Consider the following 21,698-nt stretch of genomic DNA (forward strand, 5'->3'; position numbering starts at 1 on the left):
TTATCAATTAATCTAATCCCTTTGGTGAGTAGAATGCATAACTATATGATGTGACTACCTTTTAATTTTGATTTTCTTATACTAAACAGTAGGAAAAATATCGACCTAATAGAAAACCATAGTTTATGTAACCAGAAAAAAAAATAGACACGTGAACAAGTATTTTTATAATAAATGGTCAGCTATTAGAGTTGCAAATCAATAATAAATATTGCATTATTTTTTTCTAGAAAATGTTAAAGAATTTACATAGAAGTTTCTAAGTCTATCTGATTTCTTAATATAAAAATTTCAGTGATTTTCTATTCTCTTTTTCTAAAAGCCCCATTGATCCAAATGCACAGTGAGGAAAGAGGACCTGAGGGTTACAAAGGCAATGTGAGATTGTCTGAGGGATCCCCAAAGCAGATTCCTTTGCAAATACAGAGGCCTCTTCTCTGGGTGATACCACCCAGACATCTTTTCTATAGATGTCCCTCTAAGCCATTGTTTCTAATGACCTTGGCATACTCCTTGGCTGACATGTAAGGGACTCTGGGTCTAGCTGGGTCTTCAAAATCAACGTGGAAGAAACCAAACCGGATGCTGTAACCCTGGTTCCATTCAAAGTTGTCCAGAAGAGACCATGCGCAATACAATTGAAGGTTGACTTTATCAAGCTGGATAGCTGAAATTCAAAAGAAAAGGAGGGAACTATTACTAGGAAACATTTCTAGGAAGGTTTGATGAGAATGCAGACAAAAATCACTGATGACCAGTGTGGGCATCTTCTTAGCGCAGGAGGTCACAAAGGGAACAGAACCAGCCTCTCAATCCCCTTTTCTGATTTACTGGTTTAATGGAGCAGGGACTTCATTGAAGAAGTGAAGTTACATCTACCTAATAAAAGAGTAACATGCTAATTGACCGTACCTTCACAACACCCAACCAGCCAATCAGGAGTGAGTATGCAAATTAACCCAACAAATATGGCAGGTTAATTTGCATGCACAGGCACCGAGCGGCTAGGGGCGGGGCAGGATGCCGGTGTTCCGCACCACCCCAGCCACTCCGGGCCTCTGGGCAGCATGAGAAGGCGGAAAGGAGGCTCCAGGCCGGAGCGGAAAGGGGGCTTGGGCCAGAGTAAAGGCACTGCTGGCAGCCAGGGGAAGGGAAGCCCATTCTTGCATGAATCTTTGTGCATCAGGCCTCTAGTATTGTAATAATTAGTGGATTATTTATTCATTTAGATACTTGTTTTATTTATTCACTAGAGGACTGGTGCATGAAAATCCGTGCACTTGGGGGGTCCCTCAGCCCAACCTCTGCCCTCTCGCAGTCCAGGACCCCTCGGGGGATTTCCAACTGACGGCTTAGGCCCGCTCCCCAGGGAATTGGGCCTAAGCTAACAGTCAGACACTCCTCTGGCAACCCAGGAGCCCTTGAGGGATGTCCGACTAACACAGTGGTTCTCAACCTTTCTAATGCCGTGACCCTTTAATGCAGTTCCTCGCGTTGTGGTGACCCCCAACCATAAAATTATTTTCATTGCTACTTCATAACTGTAATTTTGCTACTGTTACGAATCGTAATGTTTTCTGATGGTCTTAGGCAACCCTGCTAGCGGTTCTCAACCTGTGGGACGTGACCCACAGGTTGAGAACCGCTACTATAGAGCCTAAGACCATCGGAAAATACCGATATTTACATTACGATTCATTAACAGGAGCAAAATTACAGTTATGAAGTAGCAACAAAAATAATTTTATGGTTGGGGGTCATGACAAAGTGAGAAACTGTATTAAAGGGTCGCGGCATTAGAAAGGTTGAGAACCACTGGACTAATGGCTTAGGCCTGCTCCCAGGGCCTGTTAGTCAAACAACCTTAACGCTGCTGCAGAGGTGGGAGAGGCTTCCGCCACTGCCACTGTGCTGGCCATCCATGAGCTGGCTTCTGGCTGAGCGGCACTCCCCCTATGGATGTGCACTGACCACCAGGGGGCAGCACCTGCATTGAGCATCTTCCCCCTGGTGGTCAGTGCATGTCATAGTGATGGGTCGTTCTTGGTTGTTCTGCTGTTAAGGTCAATTTGCATATTACCCTTTTATTATATAGGACTAGAGGCCTGGTGTACAAAATTCATGCACGGGGAGGGGTCCCCTCAGCCCAGCCTGCACCCTCTTCAATCCAGGACCCTTTGGGGGATGTCTGACTGCCAGTTTAGGCCTGATCCCAGCCTAAACTGGCAGTCAGACATCCCTCTCACAATCCTGGACCGCTGGCTCCATATCACTCACCTGCCTGCCTGCCTGGTCGCCCCTAACTGCCCCCCTCCCCACCCCCCCCCCGCTGGCCTGATTGCCCCTCACTTTCTCTGTGTGCTAACATGATTGCCCCTAACTGTCCCCCTGCCAATCTGGTCACCCCTAACTGCCCCCTGTTGCTGGCTTAGTTGCCCCTCACAGCCCCCCACTGGCCTGGTCGCCTCATGCAGCCTGTTTGTTCAGTCGTTTGGTTGTCCCTCACTAACCCCCCTGCCAACCTGGTCGCTCCATGCAGCCTGCTTGTTCAGTCATTTGGTCATCCCTCACTATCCCCCCTGCCGGCCTGATCATAGGCAGCCATCTTGTGAGGGTGTGAGGGTTAATTTGCATATTATCTCTTTATTATATAGGATTCCTTTACTCAATACACATCTCGTCAATGACTACTACTTTTCAGACACAAAGAAACACACACACACAACTGAGTTTCTTCCTGGTACCTAGAATTACATTCCGTAAAGGCCCTGCCCAGCATCTAAGTATATCTTCCAGATAATCCAGGAAGCCCACAGGTAAATGAAAGAGGCCATAATAACATGAGTAAGGAAGCCAACACTTACCTTGTGATCAAATGGAGACATGTCTTATAATTCTGGAAATAGAACCTCCAAAAATGAAAGAGGCCAGCACACAACACTGGTTGTGCCTGTTGCCTAGACTGAGTAGGCACAAAAATGCTATGCCATCTCCTTTGCTCCACATCTAAACTCAGAGTGGTGCTTAAGCCCTCTAAGAGCCAAAGCAATGACCCTCCCCCAATATACATGTGCACAAACACAGCATTCTATGTAATTTCATTCGTGGATGCCCCAAAGCCCACCTATAGACTCCATAGTAAGATACCAACATGTAGAGAATTCTCTACGCAGTTTTACACTGAGTCCATCACTTTAGTCACAGAACTGAGCTCATTTTTATTAGTATTTTAAGAATGATAAACTCGGAGGTGGTATAGATCTTTTCTTTGAGCATTTTTGTAAATGAAAATAATGAACCATATCTATAGGGTACACTCTTATCCACTTCTCAATTTAAAAACTAAACTTAAAAGGGAAGTTTACTTTCTAAGATAGACATATCCTACAATAAGTTGGGTGAAAATGGACATTCATGTAACAAGTCAAATTTTCATTGCCCTGGGGACTGCTTTCAACCAAAGAGACTCCTCTAGCTTCGGAAAAGCAAGACCCACCCTCAAATTTTTCCTTTGGTGTAAATCTGTATTTTCCAGGTCTCTTGTAAGCATATACAACTACATCTGTGATGGTTTCCAAATCTTCTCAGAATTTTATTGTTTTACTGTGGATATTCCATAGACAAACGGTTCCTGACAGGTTCATCGATGCGTAACCCCTGTACCTTTTTGTGTGGAGGCATGAGAAGTGCTTTACTTATGAATGGCCTCGGGGCAGAAATGAAGCCAAGCTGGACTGGCTCTTATGAAGTATTGCTGGAAGAAGAAATATATAATATTCAAGCACATCCAGCTTTGCAGGAATATGCATTTACTCGATATTCCCTCTTCTCCTCCTTGTCCATATTGCCATTTGAGTCTCCTCCCCTCTCTGTCACCACAACCTGCAAAATACCTCTTTTTAAAAATAATTAAAAAAACAAAACAAAAAAACTAACAAGTTCTGGATGGTATATCCCTAAGAATTCAAACAACCAAAGGCAAATATCAGGCCAGAAAACAACCACCTCTTTTCACTGCCTTGTAATCCCATCTGGCGACATGTGAGGATCTGCATATTTTCTTTCTCTCGTTTGCAGAACTACTGCCCAACAAGCACGCCTGCTAGGTACAAAGCCAGACAGTTTCTGAAAACATGCGCAGTCCCACTGATCAAATACAAAAGGACTGATTCATGTGCTAAACAGGGGTCTAAAAAATGGTGCCCTGCCTGCTTGGAAGGGAACAAAAAAGGAAATCTGGACAATTTCATTGTTAACTGCCAGGAGTTCCGCAGCAGGTACTAAACGGGCTGAGTGACACTGGTGGATGTCTCTGCGTTTTCGCTGCAGGAACATTCAAGTAGAGAATTAGTTAGTTAGGGCCGAGGAGCCGGCCTGCTGCGGGATTCCTTTGCGCTGCGCCACCACTGGGACAAATTACAAAAGCGTGCTGGAACCTGCGCGCCTCTCCTGGTCCAATCTCAAGAACAGAAAGAGACCGTCATCGCCTTTCCTGTCACAATGATTTATGAGGGTCCACATCTTAGCGGGGAAAAAAACACTTCTGTGGGTTCCCTTTCTTTCTTTAACCAGAGTTGGAGGCAAAGTAAACAGGGACTTACAGGAACTGTGGGTGAGTGCAAAGCACATTGGGATGAAAGTGACACTCCCCATGGAGTCAGAGTTGGTTTGGGACTAAAAGGCCACTGGAAAGGGTCTCACAGCAGGTTGACTATAAAGACACAAAGAGAAAAGTATCTAATCTTGCTCATATGTTATAGCCTGAGTCAGTATTGCATCACACACACACACACACACACACACACACACACATCTATAATAATAAAAGCATAATATGCTAATTAGACCAGATGTCCTTCTGGACGACCTTCCAGACGAAGGCTGGATCCCGGATGCATGCCGGAGGCCGGAGGGAAGCCTGGGTCCCAGGTGCCAGAGGGAAGCCAGTGTCGACAGCTGGGGGAAGGAAGGCCTACTCTTGCATGAATTTCATGCATCGGGCCTCTAGCATATATATAATACCCAGAGTCTGCCAAATTGAAAAGGTTGAGGGCAGAGTCCTTCACTAAACTGCCCAAACTTTTCACACCAAATGCAAGTTCAAAGGTTTCCCCAAACCACTCTCAGTTTCAATAATTTGCTACAAGGACTCCCTGAAACTTATTATTCTCACAGTTAGAGGGATACAGGTTAACATCAACCAAAGAAAGAGGCACACAGCACAGTGTCTGAGGGGTTCCAAACATGAATGTCCCTTGTCTTCCCCCCTGGGAGAGAGGACCAGTTACCCTCCTGCCGTGGGCCTGTGACAATGCACACAGGGTGGTGCTAACCAGGGAAGCCACCTGAGCTTCAGTGTCCAGACCGTTTATTTGGGATTAATTGCATTGTCATGCTTGATTGACTGATGGCCAATGTAGATGAACTTGGTTCCCAGATTAAGGGGCACCGTGTGACTCAAAGTTCCCACCCTCAATCACATGATGGGTCTTTCTGGGGTAACCAGCTCCCACCCTAACAAGGACTTTCTGTCAGGTATGACATAGATTTTCTCCCAGAAGCTGAGGGCAAAGGCTAATTTGCTCTCTGGGCAAAACTACATTCTTTACTACCCACCCCCTCCCCCTCCCGCCCAACACACACACACAACTTGTTTTAGAAGTTCATTGTTTCATGGCACTGGGCAGCATCTTCTCAGCTTACTGGTTTATAAAGTGCTGTGATCATGTCTGTGTTTGTCACATTACAAAAGGCTAAAAAGTGGGCATTTGGTCTCAAGGGATTTATATCCCCCTGGTTGCAAACAGAGATAGCCTTGTTTTCGAGATTGCCTGGGACTTACGGAAGATATCCACGAATGTGGCATAACTATGAAGCTATCAAACAAACCGCTAATCCACAGACCCAAGCTGCCGTGACAAGAACCGGTGGAGAGGTTCAGGACCATGTGAAAGGCAGCAGACCTCCCAGGAGAAAAATGAGCAAGATAAAACCCTGGAAGGAGCGAGAAGAAAAAAATACAGCATCTATGTTTCTGTTTCAGGCTACATTATTTGAGCAAACTCTTCCAATGAAAACAAGTAAGCATGGACTAGAAAAATTTAAAAACAAATCTTCAAAACAATGGGAAGCTGCCAGTTTAGTAGGGACTTACCAAGCCAAAGCAGAAAGTAGACATTGAGATTGGTAGACCTGGCAGCTATGTTTGCCTGATGGAATGTTCCAGTCTTAGGAAATCAGAACCTTTTCTATTTTCTAGGGTGAGCAGAGGTGTCAAAGCACAGAGCCACACCATGTCAAAAATCTAGTATGAGACCTCACACCCAGAAAACTCAGATCCCCAAGGACTAAACTAGCAGGACAAGGGTGAGCCAGAAGCAATCCAGTCATTGGAAAGACTCGAGTCAACTGATGATTCAGAGACCATCAAGTTTGGATGTTGAATTGAGGTGATTCCAGACTGGTAGTACCCCAAGTGCCTGGAAGATATTTATTTAAAATTTTTCTGAAGGGATAGACCTAAATTCTAAACCTCCAATTGTTATAAATATTTTAAGTGTAATTATCACACATTATCAAATATAACCAGACAGACATGGAAAAATGATGCCATTGAAAATTTACCAGAATTAACAGACAACAGAAACAAACCCACAAAGATCTCAGTTATTAGGATTGTCAGACAGATTATCAAATAACCAAACCATATTCACTATGTTTAAATCATAGAGACCAACTTGAAACATCATCAAGGTTCAGGAGCCATAAAAAAGTGATGTGTCAGCCCTGGCTGGTTTTGTTCAGTAGTTAGAGCATTGGCCCCATGACCAAGGGGCCGTGGGTTCAATTCCTGGTCAAGGGTATGTACCTCAGTTGCCATCCCTGCCCCTATTCCAGGGCGCATGCAGAAGACAACCAATGGATGTGTCTCTCTTACATCAATGTTTCTCTCTTTCTCTCTCTCCCTTCCTCCCTCCCTCCCTCCCTTCCTCCCTCCCTCCCTCCCTCTCTTCCACTCTCTTTATTAATAAATGGAAAAAATATCCTTGGGTGAAGATTAGCCAAAAAACAAAGTGATGTGGCAGATTTGGGATCTACATGCTTGGGTTTGAATCTCAGGGGCCACAGTTACACAGGTGAAAGAGACCTATCATTTCTCATGCTGTAAGGACTGAGTGTGATAGCATGGACCCAGCACAATAACTCGCCCATGGTGAGCTTCTGCTGCTTTCCTCTCTGACAACCCCTTAGGAGAATGCAGAATCCAAAGGAAAAACCTACTCTGATGTGTTCTCTCCCCCAACCCAAACATTTTGATAAAGTAGAAATTGGTTTTACATAAAAATATTGGACTGTGTAAAAGGGGAAAAGGAGTCACAAAGACAACATTCAGTCTGAGAAAGATGAGTTTAAGGTTGAAGGGACAGATATAAACATACTATATACATCTGAAAGCAAGGCTCTTTATGTCAGTTGACAGATTCCTTTTTTTCTCCAGAGTGACATATCCAAGTCATGGCCTGACTTCCCACCTCGCTGAGTCCTGAGAAGTGATCCTGAGACCTCCCCCAAAGCACTGAGTTTTAGGAGTTCAAGTTCTCAAACCTGTATGATGTTAGCTGAGCTGGTGCATTCTGGGGATTAGCTCTTGAGCAGCGAATCCTATCTCAGATGTGGACAAACTAGTAGAGTGGGAGTGAGTCAAGATAACATATCTATTATTGATTTTAGAGAGGAAGTGAGAGGGAAAGAGAGATAGAAACATCAACAATGAGATAGAATCATTGATTGGCTGCCTCCTGCCCTACTGGGGACTGGGCTGCTGGCAACCTGGGCATGTGCCCTGATCAGGAATCAAACCGTGACTTTCTGGTCAATGAAAGATCTTACCCACACCGGCTGGGCAAGATCCTTAAGTAGTATGTAACTAAGTCAATGTCATAATAAGTCCCAAAGACAGGATCAAAACAACCTCAGATTAAAAGTCAATGGAATAGAAAGGAAACATCTGAGACAAAGACACAGGAGTTAGGAGAGGTCTTGGGAGTAACTGCAAAGGGTCATGGAGTATCTTCTATTTGCATTAATTTATTGCTATATATGTGATGTGGAAGAATCAGGATGGTATAAAGACACAGAGTCAAAGCAAATGTCAAAACATCTCAGAGTGTAGACTCTGACCACTTGAACCACTTGCAATTACCTGGGACATAGCTTAAAAAGTTCTCTTGGGTTGTGTTATGGGCTAAATTCATATATTGAAGCATCAACCTTCAGTACCTCAGCATATGACCTTATTTGAACAGAAAGTCTTTAAAGAGAGGATTAAGCTAAAATGAGGGTGAGCCCCAATCCAATATGACTAGTGTCCTTATAACAGGAGAGAGAGATACCAGGTGTGATGTGCACAGAGGGAAGATAGTGAGCACACAGCCAGAAGATGAGTATCCCAAAGCCAAAAGAGGAGACCTCAGAAGAAATCAAACTGCTGATACCTTGATCTTGGAATTCCAGCCTCCAGAACTGTAAGAAAATAAATTTATGTTGTTTAAGCACCTATTCTCTGGCACTTTGCTATGGCAGCCCTACCAAACTAATAGTATAGATATTGACCTGAGGATTTCTGTTTATCCTTAATAAACTCCCTGAGTGATTTTTATACTTAATCAAGTTTGAGACTCTTAAGTCTAGAATAAGCTCTGATAGTCCACCACAATTTTTTGAACACCATTTGCAACCCCAGTGGCATAAATATTCAGGCTTATAAATGTGGGAGAATATCCCTTAGCTCCTCTCCCTAAGAGTCATAGCCAGAGGATCTCTGGGCAAAGAGACACACCACCTTTCAGAAATGGATAGTTACTGAGAGCCTAAGGTGGAGATGCTGAACACTCAGAGTTGGGGGAGGGGGGGTGGTGTCAAAATGCCTTTCATCCCACTGCTTAGTCAAGCCCTATCCCTATCCCAGTAGATTATGAGAAATCCTCTCAACTCATCATATGTCATGGGTTGGTTGACTGACCACACAAAAGATTTGTCCACTAGAAGCCTGCGAATGTAATTTATTTGGAAAAAGGGCCTTTGCAAATGTAATTAAGGTGAGGATTTCAAGATGAGATTACCCTTGTTAATGGTGAGTCCTCAATCCAATGACAAGTGTCCTTATAAAAGAAGAGAAGGAAGGAACACAGGGAAAAAGGCAATGCAAAGGCAGAGGCAGAGACTGGAGTGATAAGTCTACAAGCCGACGGACACCAAGGCAGCCCCCAGAAGCTAGGAGAGAGGCAAGGAACACAATCCCCCGCAATGTCCAGAAGGAACCGATCCTACAGATGCTTGAATTTCAGACTTCTGGCTTCCAGAACTGTGAGAGAATATGTTTCATACACTTATGTTGTGCTAAACCACCACGTTGGTAGTCGTTTGTTAAGGCAGCCCTAGGAAACAAATGCACCAGCGGTTGCCAACTAGACTCCGAATCCCAAACCAGCCACCTGATTTTGCTCATGGCTTATAAGAATCTCTCTCAAGGCCTGTCAAAGCCAGAGAAAGTCTTCCCAGGACACAGTTTGAAGCAGATTTCCTGGCAATTTCCCTGCATAGTAACTTTAAATATGTTTCCCTGAGTTTGCTTATAATGTGCACAAGAGCACTACACTACAAATTGGAGGGCAGCTTTAACTGAGTAACAGTTCCTGTAAGAGAATTCTTTTTTTGTTGTTTGTTTGGAGGAAAAAAGAATTTCCCCCCTTTCTTTGGAGAAAAATTAAGTAAAACAACCTCAGGAAGATCTAAACATAGAAAATGCAGAATAAGCTGCCCCCGCCCCCAACTCCAGGTGAATGCTAGTGGCTGGACAGCATCTGTGAAAATGCCCAAATCATCCCCACTGGCACATGGGAACTACAAGTAGCAAAAACTATGACTTTCTGAAAAGAGTGTCTTTGAAAACCAAAGGCTAAAATTAAATATTTTATAGGAAAATGCCAATTAACCAGAAACAAGCCATACAGATTTCTTAATTATATGTATTGCTCCTTTTACTTACATTAGACTTTGGGGGAAAGAAGCTGCAAATAGCAAGCAGTTGAAAGGGATCATATAAAACTATCCGAATTATAAAGCTGATCTGAGGATAGCTACACATTCAGTGCCATATCATAATTACTCCGTCATTCTTACTTTTACAATTACTTCTGTTGCAGGAGAGAAGTTCTTATGGAAATCAAAGTTCTCAGCGAGTGAAGCTCTCTTCCACCAGGAAGGATTCCATCATTTCCCTTCCTCTCCCTTCCCTCCCTTCATCCCTCTCTCCATCTCTTCTTTCCTTCTTTCTTCCCTCCCTCCCTCCTTCCATTGCACCCTCCCTTCCTTTCTTTATTTTCCTCTGGGACTTACTTTCCCCTTCTATAAAATGCAGGTCTTAGTATCTTCTCCCTCGGATCGTGGTGGTTTTAAATAAATTAATATGTATAAAGTTCACTATGAACTAGGTGAGCACTCCATATACACCACTTGTGTTACTGTTGTTATTATTTCTCTCAAAGTCTGGAAAGGCAATGGATGAGACCTATTTTATCTCTTCCTCCCATCTGGCTTCCAACAGCTTTCAGAGGATGCAGAGTCAGCATAAAATGCTCAGTGCTGAGAACCAGAGAAATCAGGGCATCAAGGGAAAGTGTAGCATCTGGGGCAGGGTTGTGCTCTGTGGGAATGGGTCAGCTGTGGGTCATGAGACATAAATCATTAAAGAAAAGGAATTGAGGGTGAAGCTGCTAGTGCTGCTGAAGCTCCTGTGCCCCAGAGTGGTCAGAAGTGGGGACGACATCACTCAAGATGTCTGGGACCCTATGTAATAGCCACTCTATATTTATCAAATACATATATATTGGGTCTATAATGGTGGGAAAACTACACAACCCCTGTTCTTATAGAACTTAATAACCAATGCATATCATAATCCAATTACCATCTTTGAGCCTTTAATGACATGTGCAAGGTATTATGAAAGGAAAAAGTGAGAACTGTGAGAAAGAACATATTCACTAATATTTATTGAGCATTCAGGTACCACTTGAAGGGTTTCATGTTATGCATGCATTCATTCATTTGATCTTGATAGTTACCCCATGAGTTAGACTGATTGGATCATTGTCCCCATGTTACAGAAAAGGGAATTGATTCACAGAGAGGTTGGGTAACAACAGAGTCTGCAGGCCAAGTCATGCCGCTACTGAGTCTTGACAACATGTTACAGTGGAAGATGCATCTTAGTCAGCAAGGGTGGGAGGATGGGGTGAATGGAAGAGTTTCCTGGATGAACTAGAACTGAGAGCTCAAAAATTAGCTGGAATTCTCTACTGCAATCAGCCAGAGTTCTTTCTTAGTTGTAACAGAAGCTGACCTTGGCTGAGGAAGCATAGAAGGAAAGGGTCAAGCTGAAGAACGAGGCTCAAACACACCTTTCAGGAACCACGCTCAAAAGCACACCACAGAACTGGTGGATGGAAGAAACTGCTTTAATTGCCAATAAACCACTGGTCACTAAGTTCTTCAGAGCAAGTTGTTGCCATCTGGACAACTTCTGCACCAGAAACTGGACATTACAACCACTGTCATGCTCAAAAGCTGGATGCTCTGCTGCCATCCTCACCAGCACAAAGGGTTCTATTTTCCTCAAGCTGTTCACGTTCCAATTAAATTCTCACAAGGGTAAGTCTTATTGGTAGAGACTAGCTCACATATCTGTATTCTTGCTCCAAAGAAACCTAAGGAATGTCATCCTTTACTTTGCCTAGACAAAACTCATAAGTTTGGATATTCTCCAAATGTAGCAAGTATATTCAACAAGTGCTAGACAGACAAAAATATGACAGATTTTTTTTAACTAGATGAAGAAGGACAACAGGATTCCAAGAAAAAGAAAAGCATGTAGGAAAGATCAGACATGGGAAAGTTCATAGCACATGTAAGGAACTTAAAGAACACAGTTCAGTGGATCATAAAGAATATAAGAAATGCCCTGGCTAGTGTGACTCAGTCGGTTGAGCATCATCCCATGCACCAAGAGATTGCTGGTTAGATCCCAGTCAGGGCACATGCCCAGGTTGCTGGCTCAATCCCCAGTAGGCGGTGTGCAGGAGGCAACCAATAGATGTTTCTCACTCATTGATGTTTCTCTCTCTCTCTCTCTCTCTCTCTCTCTCTCTCTCTCTCTCTCTCTCTCTCTCAAAATCAATAAAAACATCAATATTAGAAACTTTTGGAAACAGAGTAGAATGATGTTTACCAAGGTCTGGTGGTGGGGGGAATGGGGAGATGTTGCTCAAAGGGTGCAAACTTTCAGTTTGAAGATGAATAAGTTTGGGGGAACTATGTACAGTATGGTGATTATAGCTAACAATTCTGTATTATAGACTTGAGAGTTGCTAAAAGACTAGATCTTAAATGTTTTCATAACAAGAAATAAAAGGTAATTATGCAAGGGATGGAGGGTGTTAGCTAACACTATAGTGGGAATCATTTCTCAATATGTAAGTATATCAAATCAACACATTGTACACCTTAAACTTATACAATGTCATCTGTCAATTATATCTCTAAAAAGCTGGAAGAAGGAAAAAAAGGAATTATCAGGAGAAAGCCACAAAGCAATGTCTGAGACTGTAGGTCCTTCTAAAAATTTTAAAGATTTTGATCTTTATCTTAACAGCAATGTCATTGAAGGAGTTTAAGCAAGAGAGTCACTTTGGCTAATTTGCATTTTTAGAAGATTACTGTAACCTCTGTGAAGAATAGCTTTGAGTGTAGCAAGAATGGAATCTGAGAGAACTTTTAGGAATGATTTAATAAATCACAAGGGAGATGATGGGGGGTTCATCTGGGGTGGCATAAGTGAAGTCAGAGAGAATCAAATGGATTCAACAGGTAGACAAAATTAACAGGACTGAACATTTCACTGGAGATCAGTGATGAATGGGATAAGGTAGCAAATTTAGCACAATTTAATGGATAATATTGTCAGTTTCTGAGGTAGAAAACTTGGTCATAGAGAAGTTTTGGAGAAAAGGCAAGGAATATAATAAATCAAGCTTTAGGTACTATTTTTGACCTCCAAATGAAGAGCTTAATAGGTAGTTGAATAAACAAATAAAGATTTCAAACTAGAGTCTGTGGTGGAAATGTAAAATTTGGAATTGTCATGTAGATATGGTAATTGAAACCATACTGTTGAACAGAATTTATAGAATAAGAAAACAAAACTTTTGTGCAAGAGGTATGGTATTCCATCATTAAAAGATAAGCTGAAAAGAGATATTGAGAAGGAGGGTCAGAAGTGTCCTATGTCCTTGACCTGATACAACCATAGGTGATACATTCTGTGGATGGAATTTAACCTTTTGCACTCGGATGTCGAGTGTGACTCGACACGGTTAACATCGAGATAAAAATTACTCTTTGAATGTATCAATAATTTGAAATATAAAAAAATCCAAATAAATAAGTTTGTATGAAAAGAAACTCCAGTTTTTTATGCTACTGCCGCGCTTTGTAAAATCTGGGGTATTTAAAAAATTAAATCCCGAGTAGAATAAAGGAATCGAGAAAAAAGCAAGCGAGTGCAAAGGGTTAATTAAAGTCACACTAAAAGAGGGAAATTTAGAAATGACTTCAAAGTTCACAATCCTTATATCAGAATAACATGGCAAAATTGCAAATCTAGAAAGATTGCAAATATAGGACTGAAGGTGACACCTAAGGGTCAAAGTCACTGTGAGAAGTACATAGCCAGACCTATGGAGAGCATAAAGTGGGTGGAGGAAAGGCCAGCACCTATAACATCAATCCCCTAAGAGCAATATCTGAGTATCGTAGTGCAGGGAAAATTCTCAAGGCTTCTCCATGTCTTCTATAATCCCCTTATGTCTTCCCAGGAAAAATTCAGGATCAAAACCAAAAACCTTCTCCCAGTGAGAAATTTAGAGGACAGTAATCACATCACATTTTTCTAGGGTGGCAGTTTTAAAGGGAATCAGATTATATTGAGCCATGTCCCTGCCCTCTCCTGGACACAGTACTAAGCTTGAATGGTTAGTTCAAGCTAACTTAGTTCCTTGGTCCCAGAGATCCCTTAGGTACCATAGTAGAACTCCAGAGGAAAACAATCTATCACATAACCTTATCCCCAGGCCTGAGGTACACACTTTGGAATAGCTATCGTTTTTAGGCTATAAGACAATTGATCCACTTGTATCTAAAAATAGCCTATCTGTAATAACTATAGTCACCAAAGTCAGCCCTCAAAGAAAGTAGCTGGTGTCCCAGATAGAAATATCAGAGTCATGTATTTCCATATACAGGTGAATAGGTTTTAGGTTCTATGGCTCTAGCAGTGGGGATATAGGCACCATGGGTGAATAAAAATTGACATACCTCCATTTAAGGGCAAAGAAACGTGTGTAGTTTTGCTCTAAAACTTAAGTAAAGCTTTAGAACTGTAATTTGTCAAACTGTATCCTAAATAAATGGACTAATATTAATACCTCCTTCTTCTTTCATTCCTCCTTACAGCCACAAAATACTTTATTAAGTACCTACTATACACCAGTTATTGTTTTTAGGCAGAGTGATTCTCATATGGGGAGATAAATTCCATGTAGACCTTGCCTCAAGGTCAAGTAGTCAAGTAGAAGAACAAAGACGCCACATACTAGTAGGTCCCCTGCTATGTGTATTCACTCAACACCTTTAACTTCCCTTTTGTAAGATGAATAAGACATGAAATTAACTGTTCAGTGTCTGCCTTGTACTCCATACTCTAAGCTCCATGGGGGCAAGAAGCACATGGATCTTATATTCAAGAAAGCCTAGCATAGTGGCCGATGAAGGACAGGTGTTTAATGTATATTGCTTAAATAAACAAATGACTACAAATAGATACAGAATACTGAGTCTACTGTTAGCAATATAAGAATAGGCACCTTGGATGAATAAATAGAGAAAAAGTAGTTCTCAAGAAAGCAATTCTGTCAACTTGGCCGAGATTATTTTCTTGGCCAAGTTGACAAAATTCAATTCCCCAAATTCACCTTGCCCCAATAAAGTGAAAGGAATGTCTCCTTCCAATCTGTTCAACTCACTGCTCATTTTGTATGCTAGAATATCTTTCCGGGATCACTGGACTCCAAGATCATGTCCCTTGTCAGTTACTGATATTCCTATACATATACAATAAATGCTGAATAAATTATATTAAATGCTCCTTAAAAAGCCATTCTCAGAGGAGTCAATGACACCTTTTGTTAATGACAAAGGGAGAAGAAGCAAGCATTAGCATTATCCTCACCACAAAAATACTTGTACTTGTATACAGCAGCCACTGTAATTGCATAGAGTTGAAAGATAGAAAAAAAAAAGTGAGTAATGGAGAGGTGAGAAGAAAGAACAACGATATCTCTTTAAAATGCTACTGTGTACCTTTTCATATTGCTGGCACCAAGTTCAAGCCCAGGTGGGTACACTTCCCCCAGACTGCCTGTCCTGGCCTACTGTACAAGTCTCACTAGTCTGCTTTTTAAGGACAAGGAAGGACACTGCTTGGTGATGTGGCCACAAGCTGTTCAGGGAAGAGACTTTGCTCAGCACATTTCAGCTACTGAGCAGGGCTGGGTTCGCTTCAGAGAGCCACAGAAAATAAATAATCATGCAAAAGCAGATTTGTTCTGATCGGGCTCTGACAGCTGCTCCGAGAGGTGGGTCCTTGCAAGCCCATCTTTCAACGGTGAACTGACCCAAAGATCCAGGCAAGCTCCAGACAGGACCATATGGCCTGGAATAAAAACATATTTCAAACTCTGTTTATTATGCATATCTTTCAAAGGTTCACTACTCTGTGATGAAACATTGCACCTGCAAGGCTTTAATAAGCTTCCCAAGCAGGGCAATTATAAAATTGCAGGCACCTAAAGAATTTGTCTTCCCTTACACTTAGCCATGCACTGCCCACCAGTGACTGGTCTCATTCTTTTTAATTATATAGGTTTGCAGTCTTTTGTAAGCTGGATCAATACTTATTCAGATAATAAAATCCCTTATAGACTTCAGAGTGAAGGCCATGAAATATCTGTCCTCCTAAACTTTGGGGACTCCAACATTATGGCACATAGAACCTTCCAGTCTTCCTGAAAAGAAAGCAGCCAGTTCAATCATGCAGCCCTGCAAAGACAGGAGAGCATTTGACATGAACTTACACTGAGCTTTATCCATCAGCAATGGCAGGGGGAGGAGGGGACATGAATAGTTTCCCTTTACAAGTGAGCTCTGTGACTCCACATCTGGCCCAAATATCTGAGAGGCACAGTTTGTTCATTATTCACTCAACAAATATCCACTGAGCAGCTATTATGCATCAGACTCCAGACTAGGTATGGTGGTTCAGAGATGAATAGCATGCAGTTTCTACCCTCAGGAGTTGAGTGTCTCACCGATAAGACAGACCCCAAAAGCACTTGTTTAGGAATACAAAAGGACACTCAGGGGGTGAGTTAGCTCTCCTGGGAAGTTCAAGGACAGTTTTCCAGAGGAACAGACATTTGAATCAAAACATGAAAGAAACATGAGTTCACTAGCTAGTTAAGTAATAGAAGATATGAACCATATCAGGGTTAGAACTTTGTGCATGTGTCAGTTTTAAAGGCCTCTCCCAAGGCCACGAGTAGGGTGATTCAGCTTGAGGCTCTGAGTCCTATTTCTATCGCTACATCTAATGAGCTTATGCATGAACAAGACAGGTGTGTCTGAGTTTGTTCACATGATCCAATAATGTTTATAGAATGGGAGCTCTTGTTTGTCTATTGGCACTAGAATGTCTTCAGTGTTCTTCCCAAACTAAGAGTCTACATAAAATTCAGAACTCTTTTAATTCTCCGCCCCAAAGCAGTACACAGAGGTATATCTCAGGATTTTAGAAATTGATTTTATGAAAGATGGATTAGCTTACTCATTATACAGAGTGATGGAGAGTGGCTGAGTTTCACCTGCTAAGATCCCAGCTTATTCCTCTTGAGCCCATGGTCCCACATCAAAAGAGCCTTTACCCAAACGATTGGTATCATGGTAGGATTTTATCATATTCAACCTTCAAAGTAAAAAACACAGGACCAATAATGGTAGATGAATTAAAGGTTTTGACCATGAAATTATATGGTAGTCCTGGAGACATGTAGAAGAAGCAACTGTGGCTTCCCACAGGTACGATGACACCATCAATAATAAGAAAGGTGAGCTTCTTTGACTAGGAGTTTTTATTTGATAAGTTCATGGGGGCATCAAAAGAAGAAAGGGTTGAAGGGAGAGAGGAAGGAAGAAGAAAGGAAATAAAGAAGAGAGGAGGCAAAGAGCGAGATAGGAGGAAGGTAGGGATAGAAGAAGGAAGAACGGAAGACAGGGAGAAACATCAATAGTATCTATAAACTGTGTTTATCTTCAGACTCTCAACAATGGCTCACAAGTATGTTGCCAGGGCATTATCTTTTAATTCTTTTCAGACTCAAGGAGAATAGCAGAGTTATTACCAAAAGATGGCACGTGATACTGCCCAGGTACAAAAAAAAAGGAACAGCTTAAAAATTATGTTCCTCACAATAACCCTTAAAGATCAGTGGTGTTATGTCCATTATATGAACACAGAAAATGAAGTTCAGAGAAAGTAAAGGTGTTCAAAGTGATCAAGGAAACAGGTAACAGATAACAGATTGAAACAGAGCTGTCTGTCCCAAAGTCCATACTCTTCCCAAGACCCTATCATGCCCTTTTCCTGATTCACTTTTATGAGAGTTCACATCTCTGCTTAGGAGGTAAAGAACAGCCATTGTTTTCTCCACTGTATTTATTCTTCGAAAGACTGTTGATCACAGCTGTGTAGGTGGCCACAGCAGATGAGTGTCAGCAGAATCTGGACGAGTGCCGGACGCTGAGCATGTGACTGACAGCAGCATGCCCAACCAGTGCCTCTTTTCATTTGACCTCGCTGTCTCTCATACATCATTTAATCTTTCCTCATTTGGGGAATTAAGAAGACAATACTATTTCAAAGAGGCATCAACAGAAAGGGAGATAGAGTAGAGAATGTATGTGGGAGTTGAAAACCTTATATTTTACTGTGAACTGCAGGCAGAGAAAAACATCAAAGACAGATTTTTATTTTCTTTGACTTATGCCAGAACTCTGTTTCTTTTTCATTCTATTTTTGCTTGATAAATATTGGCTTGTTTGGATTTTAATAAATCCACTATTTTATGAGCTATTTCACTAAAGTTAAGAAAACTTACAGACCCCTCTCCCACTCAATCTTTTATTGACCACCTCTAAGAGCAACATTCCTGACAAAGGAAATGGTGAATTTACTCCCATTTTGGAGCTAATAAGAGAGCAGTAATTCACATTCACTGAAAATAGTAATTCACATTCACTGTTTTAAGAGTTTTATATGCATATTTCTTTTGCTCTTTCCAACAATCCTGTAAGTACATCTCTTATTATTCCCATTTTATAAGATCAGAAAAATGAGACATGGCGAGACTATGTCACATGCCTAAGGTCACACATTGGATAGTATATCTCAAACATGGATCCTTTGTAGGCCTCTTGTAGAGTAGAATGGATTAGCAAATTTGAGATAATACTTTAAGGGTGACAATATTATCTTATTTTCCTTGAGAATGATATTTATTCTTTCATTCAATTAATATTTATTGTTTTTAAGATACTAGGAATACAGATTCAAGGAGAATATGATTCTCATCTTTAAGGGTTCCTCTATCTTATAAGGAAGTAAGACATACAAAAGAGTAGCTATGATACAGTGTGATCAGGGTAAACTCTCGGTGTCATAGGCCATAGAGGAAGACTCCACCACAATGAATGCTTTAGGGAAAGAAGATGTCAGAAAAGGCTTCTTTACAGTAGGGGATGCTAAAATAATCTTGAAGGGCAGCTAGGAGATAATAAGGAGTAAAATGCCAGAAAGCACACGAAAAAAAGACAAGGACATGTTCTGGGAACTACATCTAATTTGGTGTGACACAAGGCATCCATAAAGGTAAAAGGGCAAGAAAGACCCTGGGGAAGTGCGTAAAATGTGTGTAAAAAGCCACGTCATGTGAGACCTTGCTTGTCATGCTAAGAAATTGAAATTTTATGCTGAAGGCAATGAGAAACCACTAGGGAGGTTTAAGTAGGGGGATGGGAAGATTGAATTTGCACATTAGAACCATCATTCTGCCAGCAGACTTGGAGACTAGAGGCGAGGAGGCCAGTTAGGAGGCTGGTGAAGCCTGATATTTAAGGAAATTCCAATGGGATAAGAGAGAGGGGCCAGAAACTAAAAATATTAAGAAGAATCCAATCTTACAGGCCAGAAATGGGGAGGAAGAGTTTATGATGACCTCAGTTTTATAGCTATGTCAACTGGCTTAATAAAAAAGATGATTTAATAGAAGGATCAGGTTTGGGCAACTCATGGCAATAAGAACATGATGATGCTTTAAAGTTTACCAATGTAATTTTGTTTTATTTCTTTAAACAACCCTATGAGGTAGGTGCTCTCTTCATCTCACATGAGAGCATTGAATAGAGAGATGCAGTGACTTGTTCACACCCCTAAAAGGAGAAGAGGGAAGAACTAAAAGTTGAACCTTTTCTAAATCTCGCTTTATTCCCACTACATGACCTGATACATATAATAATAGTAGCAAACTAATAATGATGAGAGTTAATATGTGTTGAATGCCCACGCCTTCTTTTAAGAACTTTATGTTTATCAACTTAATCCTCACAACTACAGTACACAGTAGGTATTATATTTCCATTTTTTAATGGAAACAAAGAGGTGCCAGCAATAAGCTGTATCAGTTTGGGCAAAAAATCAGCTTGAAGGCATTTCTCCCTTGGGGAAGGTTTGGTGCCATGGCAAACATCGTTGTATTTCTTACCAGAGACCACAATTCCTTCAGAACCTGTGGGTTAAGGGAAAATGCAGACACGGGCCCTGATTGTTTTATTGTTATTAATTATATTTTTATTGATTTCAGAAAGGAATGGATAGGGGGAGAGAGATAGAAACATCAATGATCAGAGAGAACCATTGATTAGCTGCCTTCTGCATGCCCGACACTGGGGATCAAGTCCACAACCCAGGCATGTGCCCTGACCAAGAATTGAACCATAATCTCCTAGTTCATAGGTTGATGCTCAACCACTGAACCATGCCGGCCGGGTGGCCCTGACTGTTTTAATCCATATGTGAAAGATGGGGATAATTTTCCCCCACCTCACCCCCATTTCCTTCACTGCACAGGCGAGGATACCCAGGCCCTCCTTGCTTCTGAGAGCCAGTGCTAGGCTCCGCTGATCCAGGGTGAGTTTTCAATAAGGAAGGGTTTTCTAGAAGCATTAGTGTGCTGTACTGTGTTATCCCAGAGCTGGATCAACAACCCTGGGCATCACTGCACAAGGCATCAGGCTGTGGAGACAGCCTTCCCTAGGACATTACTCACCAAAAGCCCATTAGCTAATTACTCAGAGCCCGTTCAGGAAATGAGCTTTTCCTGGGTACTAATTGGAGCCCTGTGAAAGGAAACTTGCAGTGAGAAGCTGGCTCTTTGTGGCCAGACTCCTTTCTCTGCAGCACTCAGAATCAGGCATGCTGGAAAAGGCAGGATGGGGTAGTGGTACAGCCACAAGCTCTGAGCCTGGGCCGCTTGGATTCAGATCCCAGCTCTCGTATTTATCAACCATGTTGACTTCAGCAAGTTATTCTGTCCTTAGTTTCCTCATCGGTGACAGGAGGATCATAGGACCGATTTCCTGGGGTTTGAGGGGTTGAAAATCAGGTAATACACCCGTGTCCAGCACATAGGAGCTATTCAATAAGGTTAGCTGGTGTTATTTACTTCTCTAGCATATTTATGTAGAACAAACCACCTTAGTCCAAGGAATTGGACATAAAAATATATAAGGATAAAGATTTAATTTAATTAGGTTGGAGTTAATAAATGTACTCAGGGTATCTGTGTGATGTCTGCTATACCTTTCATGTGGCAATTAACATATGCTTTATCATTAGCTTGTATTACTATGTTGCTAAATGACTTTTCATGTACCTAAGCATTAATTATCTCATCAATTTAATTGTATGCTTCTTGAAGACAGGTTCCATGTACCCTCATGCCCCCCAAGAGCATCCAAACACTCAACAGATATTTGTTTGTTGACCGATGACCTTGAGTCAATTTCTGTCATTCCTGATGAAAACCCCCTGGTGAGTTAGCCCTACTACCCATGAATACTTGTTCTTTCAGATTAAAAGATCTCAAACTTTTTAACTTCTATTCATGCTTCAGTGTCAAATTAAACATACATACAGTCAGATACACAGAACGTGATAGTAATAAAATAAACTAAGGCAATAGCTTATGCTACTGAGCCACAGGTAGTTTATTTTAATAATAAGGTTAAAGTAGATGAATACTAAAGCCTTCAGGGTCTTAACGCCACTGGAGTTGGACACCAATTAGCTCCAAAAGTAGAATACACTGAAAAGTAATTTGAAGTTCTGCCTGAATTATTGTAATTGTCACTAAAGTTATGCAAATTTGATCAAATAGTTTTATTGTCTACGAAGTTTTAAGTATATTGTA

The 21,698-nt window shown here is 41.5% G+C and overlaps 1 protein-coding gene across 2 annotated transcripts in view; it reads right to left on the bottom strand.

Moving 5' to 3' along the window:
• Positions 1–464: 464 nt before the first annotated feature.
• Positions 465–21,698, bottom strand: part of LOC307103148 (cytosolic beta-glucosidase) — a gene marked incomplete at its 3' end in the record, with an annotated part of 114,010 nt that continues 92,776 nt past the window's right edge. For both annotated transcript variants that reach the window (XM_079777196.1, XM_079777195.1), the window contains one exon: positions 465–667. In XM_079777196.1, the coding sequence (XP_079633322.1) occupies positions 465–667 (203 nt within the window). The remainder of the gene's footprint in view (positions 668–21,698) is intronic.

Source organism: Cnephaeus nilssonii, assembly GCF_951640355.1.
Source record: "Cnephaeus nilssonii genome assembly, chromosome: 1".
Classification (NCBI taxonomy): Eukaryota; Metazoa; Chordata; class Mammalia; order Chiroptera; family Vespertilionidae; genus Cnephaeus; species Cnephaeus nilssonii.